This window comes from Echinops telfairi, unplaced genomic scaffold (genome assembly GCF_000313985.2).
Source record: "Echinops telfairi isolate 266 unplaced genomic scaffold, ASM31398v2 ScPeMD7_443;HRSCAF=831, whole genome shotgun sequence".
Classification (NCBI taxonomy): domain Eukaryota; kingdom Metazoa; phylum Chordata; class Mammalia; order Afrosoricida; family Tenrecidae; genus Echinops; species Echinops telfairi.
Genome location: NW_022104341.1, coordinates 49087801 through 49096358, shown reverse-complemented (window position 1 = coordinate 49096358; position 8558 = coordinate 49087801). Strand labels below are relative to the sequence as shown.

Genomic DNA, 8558 nt, shown 5'->3' with positions numbered 1-8558 from the left:
CACAAATTACTAGTTCAGAAAAATTTTCCATGAAGAGTCCCACTTTTTTTCTATTACCAAGTCCGCATTTTCTGACTACCATTCCTCTCTTTCTAACTTTTGCATTGTCATCACCAATAATTATCAATGCATCGTGATGGCATGTTTGATTAATTTCCGACTGAGTCATTGCTAGAATTCTTCCATTTTTCCATCCCTAGCTTTTGTGGTTGGTGCATACATCTGAATAATAGTTGCATTGATTGGATTTACCTGAAGGCAGATCAATCTAATCCTGTCACAGACAACATTTACCTCATGGTGAATTTTAAATGATTCTTTCTAACAAACCATGCCAAGTTGTTCTTCTAGATTGTTATTCCTGGAGTAGTACATCAGATGATTTTTCTGATTCAAAATGACCAGTGCCGGTTCATTTAACTTCACTAATGCCGAGGAAATCAATTTTTATGCATCCCATTTAATTTTGACCACTTCCAATTTCACTGGATTCAGACTTCACACATCCCAAGTTCATTTTTGCCTCTGTTTCTCCTTTCCTTGAGTTGTGCTCCCGTCATCAAATGATCCTGAAGGCTCCACTCCCACAGGGTTGCCCTAACTCTGGTCTCCAGGGTTGACGCCCCTCCAAGAAATCAGCTCCCCTTTAGTCACATTTTGAGTGCCCTTGGGCCTGAGCGGTCCATTTGCCGGCAGTAGCTCTGATAACATTCTCTTTCCGTTGTTTAGACTTGCCGTATCTGACAGTGCTTCGGTGATGTGCATACGATTTTCAGAGGCTTCTTCCTCTGAAGTGGACAGCAGAGTCCTTCTTTGTTGTTTGTTCTTAGACTGGTAGCTCCACTGAAACCTGCTCACTTTGTCCTACACAGCTGGCCATTGAAAAACCAGTGACAAAGCTGCTGGCATCACAACTGCACACAAGGCACCACAGTCTGACAGACAAGTGATGGCTCACTTAAGATACTCAGCATGTAGAGAGCAGTCCCTGGAAAAGGACACAGCACTTAGTAAAATGGGCCAGAGAAAAAGAGGACGTTTCTCAATGAGGTACATTGACATCATCGATGCTACAATGCGCTGAAACGTAACCATTGTGGGGATGATGAAAGATCACTCAGTATTTGCTTTTATTGTTCAGTGGGTTGCTATAAATTGGAACTGACTTAATGGCTCTAACAACCATAACAGCTGATACAGCTGACCAATCTGAACGAGACCACAATAGCATCTTGGACAGAATCAGAGAATGATGTGGACCCAACTCAATATCAAATAAAAAAGAAAGGAAAAAAAGAATTTTTTTGCTTGGAAGATACTAATGGAAAGCCTCAGTCAATGTTTTTTAGTCACCCATCAAGCCTAGAATGTTCATCCAAACAATAGATATCTTTGTAAGTTGAACAATAATACCAGGAAACTAGCAATCTTTAGGTATCAACCATATATGAACAAATGGGCAGCAAAGTTCAGAAATGAAAACAAAAGTTCAGAAATACAGAAGGAATAAAAAGCAGACGAATTACCACGGCTAACAGGGAAGGATTTCAATAAATGGCATGAAACCAATTGTGTATGAATTGTCATATGCAAAACTCATTTTACTCTGTAACCTTCACCCAAATCACAAGGTTTATTTGTTTCGTTTTTTAAAAAGGGGGAAAAATTAAGAGTAGTAAGGCTGCACCTTTTAAAATGAAAACGTAGGAGCTCTAGAAAAACAAGGCAGCTCTGTGAAGTTCCAGCTTTCACAGGTTTCGTCTTCGGTGCGTCATTGCCACAGTGTAGCAGTGAGTTAAATTCTTAACTATGTTTCACCAAATCCTAGACTTCCTGATATTATAATATTTTCAATTTTTATATTTTAAACGACTCATTAGGTTTACTGTGCATCTACCTTTGGCATCGCAGAGTAAATTGGGATGTTTCTCAAGAGGAGTAAGCATTTTTGAACACTGCTAAATGGGAAATTGAGCTTGGAAAACAAGAAGACTGGGACAGTGGAAAAGTCCTGAAATAGTCTGAAATCAATCAGAATAAACCACTGGACTCGCCATTGCTGAACAAAGCTTCTCACTGAGGTCCTTCCACCCTAGATTAAAAGCCTTTCTCTTTGAGCAGAGCTCTGGAGAATGGCACCCTTTCTTTTTTCCATTTGAAAATTCCTGATGCGTCTGGTGTTCTTCACTTGACGCCTTGATGTTCAGGTTCAGGATTCATAGTCCCTCCAAGTGGAAGTACTTTACAAATGCTGCGGAAGGCTCCCGCACCAAAGACCATGCTATCTAGCCTCAGCGGTCAGAGATTCAAATAGGTAGGAGGCAGCTGGAAATTGACCTGCAGGCCAGGGATACAATTTCATTTCTACGGAAAAATGTCCTGGGAGTGCCTAGGACCTCAAGAGGTCAAGAATTTTAGCTTTGCATCTCTTTTCAAAGGCTACCTCTGACTCTCTAGGGCCCTCCTGGGGCCATGGTCTTTGTACAGAAAAAGGCAAGCATTTCATTAATAGAATCACTAACTACTCTTCACCTGGGACTGCATCACAGACCCTTTCCCACAGTTTATCTGTGAAATCTGACCTAGTCGCAGTACAAGGGAATTTTGCTGCAGGTAGAATTTGTAGTACATTGGGATTATATTCCTTTCTTCAATCTCTGATCAAATGGCAGATTTTTTCCCCCTCTTAAAAGGAACTCCCCTGAATTTTTCCATAAAGATGATATGATTTTTTTTGGTCTGCTGAGACTGTGAATGGCAGCCTTTTATTTACAATTGGCCTCTCACAATTTTAATATTATGTCCTTAGTTTTAGTTATCCTCCATGTATTCAAAATATTTGTACTTCCTCTAGAGACAAAAGAATCCTGGGAAGTATGTTCTGTCTTTATAGCAACAGTATTTCTTTCTAGAATTGTTCAAATGAAAGACAATACACTAAAAGATGAAATCTGTGATCATCTGTAAAATCTGTTTTTCAGTTCTGAGGAAGCTTTCAGTAAAGTCAATTTGAATTACTGCGCAGAAAATGGCCCGTCTCTACTTCATTTATGCTGCGTTTGTGGAGGTACTTGAAACCTGCTTCTTTTTAAACTGGTTATCTATGTATATGGTCCGTGATTCGAGCTGTTTCATAGTCTACAAGAGAATTCCCTTCCTATTCTGCTCATGTTCAGTTTTCTTTTCTGCCTTGCCCTGTCCAGCCCTGACAACCTTCAGAAGAAGCAATAACTACCAAGCAGACATTCGAACTGATTTAGCTCGGACTTTAAGTATCCCTGTGCTCCTTCTCTGAACTACGTCACTTAGTTTGCTTGAAAGTCAGAATCCATTTTTAGTGCTGGGCATTTCAGTCAAGGATTAGGTTAAATTCTCTAAAGCCCAAAATATTGTCAAGCACTTGCTTCACAACACACAGGGATAGATGCCAAAGATAAAATCTCAATGTAAAGATTAAGTTGAAGAGTTTAATATCCTCATATTTTGTTTTGTTTTATTCAAAATTATTGTCCCAGCACTTAGTACCATGACGGACATATAGTCGGCACTTAGTAAATATATTGACTTAATGAATGAATAGTCCACATCCATTATATTATTCCAGGTTAGTATTCATTGAACTCAGCTTTTTATACGGCACATTGATGTATAAGTATCCGCTCTAACTATATCCCTTAATCAGTCCTCCACAATAAACTAAAGCTTCTTTGTCATTCTGATCATCATCTCAGTTAAACATCCCTGACTAACCTTGATCATATCCTCAGCAATGTCTCTGATCTCTACTACTAATGATGAACCCTCTACAACCTGATGTTTAGCTAACCTTTATCAACAACAGCTGATTCAAATGAATGAGCTTATGTATGAATTCATTTAAAATAATCTGGTGATGAGAACACTGAGTAAAAATTTAAGAAAAGTCCATCAAAATCCACAGCAGTGATGTCAAGTTTTCTAAATGGATTAGAAATGTTCACAAATAAGTCTGTCAATTAATAAGAAACCTTACAAATGGCCTAAAGCACAGCGGTTTGACATTTTCATCAAGCAGTCTAGCATTTTCAATTAAGTCAGTCAGAGATTTTTAAAGTCGCTACAGTCATCCTCAGAAGCATTTAATAGCTGTTTTAATAAGTCACATAGTCGAACCCTTATGTTAAAAGGACTCCGCCCATCTCGGCTGACAAGAAATGGCTTCACAGCTTTGTATTTGGCAGTTTACAAGGTACAATTTTTTAAAATTTTAATAAATATTGCATTAGGCCCCCTAAAAATATGTGTGCCTTTCCATATCTTTCTTTTCCTTTCGGCAAATGAATCAAGATGGACATTTTCGGCAAATGAATCCAGAGGCATTACATTGCTGGACTGTCGTGTGCCCTCTGTGGAGGACTCAGCTGCCCTATGCCACAACGTCTTTGATGAATCCATTGGATTCTTCCCAAACCCCTTGAGTGGATGGTTTCCTTCCCAAGATTGAATGGCCAGCCAGTGGCTAAAAAGAGATTCAAACTTGGCATTCTGGTTCTCTCACTAGCTAGCCTCTCCTAGGCTTCAAAGCAGCCTCTGTACAAAGACAAGCCTGTTTGTGAGGATGAAAAAAAAAAACACCATGTGTTTTTCTGCACTTTTTCCTTAATAGAAATATTTCTGGAGGCTCCTATTAGGCATTCTTTTTTTTTTAATTTCTCCTACCTTTGTTGCAATTGCTTTATTTTCTTACATCAACCCCTGAGTCAAACTTAATATCAGTATTGAAAGAGAATACATATAAAATTGATTTGGACAAACTAGAATACTTGAAGTTTAAAGAGATCCTTGACATTTATATAAATATGAACTTGAGATTATCTACCCACTCATTAATCATTATAATAACAGCCTTTATTTACTCTGAACTTACTATGGAATAAATATCACATTCATTTACAAATATAGATACATATATAATTTCTTTAATCATTAAAATAATTTAGTGGAGCATATGCTAGGTTTACTTTACAGATAAACTGAAGGTGAGAGTCAGATATCTAGTGAATGTTAAAATTGGCTCATATGCTCATACTCTCATTATATTGACGATTTTGTTCATTTTCAATCCTTTGTTAGTTTTTTAGTTTCAACTTGTGGCCTATTGGTATCTGGGGGGGTTGGAAAAGAGAGATTGGATAGTTGTCAGTTTGTATCAGGATTACTTTGCATTAAATCTGTCCCCTCACCTGTAGTTTTTTCATTATCAGGGAAAAAGGACATATTTCCCCCTTATTCAGGTTCACATAGCACTGTATTTCAGAATGCAAAATACCTAATGGGTATCCCTTTCTTCTCTAGTCAGTGTCTACTTCTCCTCTGGGGAGAAAACTTCAGTTGAGTGCTAAATTGTATTCCATTTCTGCTGATATTTCTGTTAAGCTTGAGTAGCTAAGTTCAAGGTATAGGAGGCAGCTTAAGAGGCTGGCTTTTCTCATGGAAGGATGCAGATGAAAGCTAAAGAGCTGCGAGAGTAAGAAGCTGGGGAGGAAGAGCCCAGACAGTCTGTGAAGCCAAGAACCCGGAATCTGATGGCTTGGCGATGCTTTCTGTATTGGTTCATTTAGCTCACATTTAGCATGACATGACCCTACAAAAGAATTCAGAATGATTTAGTGCTCCAATATTTAGAGAGTGTATTTCCTCCACCTTGTTTATCAAAAGTATATTTCCATTTTCAGAGTTCCTTTACCTCTATTACTTCTGTTTTCTTATATTTTACAGAAGGAAAACATGGATTATAATATTTTCATAGCAAGTTTATATACATTTTTATTCTTAGGAAAAATAGTAGGAAGTAATTCTAAAAGAGTTCATAAAAGAATGCATGGATGCTTTGTGGTTCCTTTACAATGGTTATAATCAAATTTCACCATATATAGAAAACAAAATAAACTCTCCATTACCAATACTACCATGTTAAACCTCTAATTATTCTTTACTGAACAAGTGCAATAGTTATCTCATTCATTTTGGAGCTGTTATTTCCATCCTTTCATGTATTTTTGAAATACATTATTCATTTTAATTATTATTTCAAGCTTAAAGTATATTTGCAAGCATAGTACAATGACCTCTGGTTATCTTTATTCTGATTCAGTAATTGTTTGCAATTTGTCCCATTTCCTTTATCATTATTTTTCTCCTGGACCATTTCAATATTTACTTTCCAAAAGCAAGTTTATGTACATTTACTTATATGTCTTCAATATAATAATCACAATCATAAATTGTAATATTAATCCAATATTATAATATATAATCCATATTCAAATTTTATTAATTTTTCTGATAGTGTTCGTGATAGTGGGAGGAAGATGAGGTTTTCTACTCCCCTAAAGAGTTAGTCTTGGAACTGGCTCTAGGGTAGTGACTTTACTATTTGGTTTGTTTCTTCATAGGGATTTACTTAATCTGGACTAGAATCTGATCATGATTCATGCATTTTTAGTTTGTTTTATTTCTGTCATCTCCCTTAATATGAGTTTCCCAGATTTTCCTTGTCTTTCTTGCTTTTAATGTTGTTCACATGTACTAAACCCAAGCAAAACCTGTCACCAAGAAAGCTGTGGCTCAAGATGAACCCATGTCTCTCAGCATCGTGTTGTGCTCCATGGAGTTTTCGATGCCTATGACCTATCCGACGAAAAGCCCTGGGACTTTCTTCTGAGACACCTGCGTGCGGATCAGGCGTAGCCGAGCAATGAGCTGTTTGTGCTACCCAGATCTCCTTTTCTTTCACCCATTCAGATATCCAACTTTCCTGGGGGTTTTCTCTTAATATTTCAATAGAATATCATTTTGTTTTCAATGGTGGATCTTTCAACTACGTACCTTGACATCAACTGAGTATTTTTAACAGGATTTCAATAGTAATATGATAAATGTTTCAATGTTAAAAATGAAACACATGTCTAAGTTTTTTTAACATTATGTGAATGAATGAATTGTATTCTCTCACTGTACTTATTCGATCTGTATGCTGAGCAAGCTATCAGAGAGATTAAATTATGTGAAGCAGAATGCTCCAGCATCAGGATTGGAGGAAGGCTTACCAAGGACTTGCCGAATGCAATAGCACACCCTTGCTTGTAGAAAGGGAGAATTTGAAGCCCTTGTTATATTTCCCCACTATGTGATAGACATAAATACGTGCCACTTAGATCTAAATGCCCTTTTCAACTACATGAACAGTGCTTGTACATGTGGATCCTCTCAGATGGAATACACAAGGATGAGTTCAATTACATCTGTGGAACGATATTAAGATAAGCACAATATTATCAGCCAAAACAAAGTCAGGAGCTAACTGTGGAGCTTATTATCCATTAGTCCTGTTGAAGCTGAAGAAAATTAAAATAAGTCCACAGGAGCCCCAATGCAACTTTGAGTGTATGTATTGTAGAACTCTGTGGGCAAAATATTTAACAATTCAGGAAGATAATGGAAGTACTACACAGAGTCATTCTACCAGGAATCATTATTTACAATCAATCATTTCTGGAGATATCATATGATCAAGAACTAATGGTATTAAAGGTAGAAGTTCAAGATGCGCTGAAGGCACAGTTGATGAAAAACAAGACTTCAGGGATTGATGAAATACTAATAGGAAGGGCTTTAACACACTGATGTAGTACTGAAAGTACTTACTTGTCTATGCGAAGAAATTTGGAAGACAGCAACCTGGCCAAATAATTGGAAGAGATCTATATTTGCTCCTATTTTAAAATACAGTGCCCTATCACAATGCCCAAATTATCTACCAATAGAAGCAATATGATTTACAACGAAAATAAAAAATGGTTTTAGCAATGCATTCACTGTGATTTGCCAGAAATATTAGCTGGATCCGGAAGCATACGTGGAATAAAGGATGTCATTGCCAACATCACATGACTCTTGGCTGAAGTCAGAGAATACCAAACAGTTGTCTAATTATGTTGTATATATTATCCAACAGTTCTGTGAATGACATACTATGGATAATATTGTGAAGAATAGGAATTGCAGAACACTTAATGATGCTTAGTTGGACCTGAATGTATTAACAGGCAGCAGTTTGAACAGAACACAGAGATTCTGCATTTCAGAAAATGACGAGTGTCTTTTTGTAAGACTAAGCCTGATATTTAAATATTTCATGTGTTCATAATTTACATATACTTTATTTTATCCTACTATAGTACTTGTCAGGAAGATATGGTATTAGGGAAGCAAATGATTTAAGAAAACATGATAAAACAATAGAGGGAAAGAGATGATTGTAAGGATTAAGGATAAATTTAGAAGTAAAAAAAAACCCTGGCTTCATTTCATTCCATCACATTCAAACAATTTCAGATACAGCAAGTCTTTTAAATTCCTTTAACTTTTGTGTCATCCAACTATAAAATAACAAAAACAAACCCAGGGCCATAGGGTTGTGTCTGATTCATAGAAGCCCTGTAGGGCAGAGTTGAATTTGCCTAAAAGGTTTCCAATGTTGTAAATCTTCAGAGAAGCAAACTGCCACATCTTTTTCA

The 8558-nt window shown here is 36.9% G+C and overlaps 1 protein-coding gene across 1 annotated transcript in view; it reads left to right on the top strand.

The window, feature by feature from the left end:
* LOC101653524 (serine/threonine-protein kinase TNNI3K) overlaps nt 1-8558 on the top strand; it is a 354136-nt gene that overhangs the window by 74036 nt on the left and 271542 nt on the right. Inside the window, 2 exon segments of the mRNA XM_045291740.1 lie at nt 2977-3096; nt 4139-4228. Of these exon segments, the coding sequence (XP_045147675.1) occupies nt 2977-3096; nt 4139-4228 (210 nt within the window).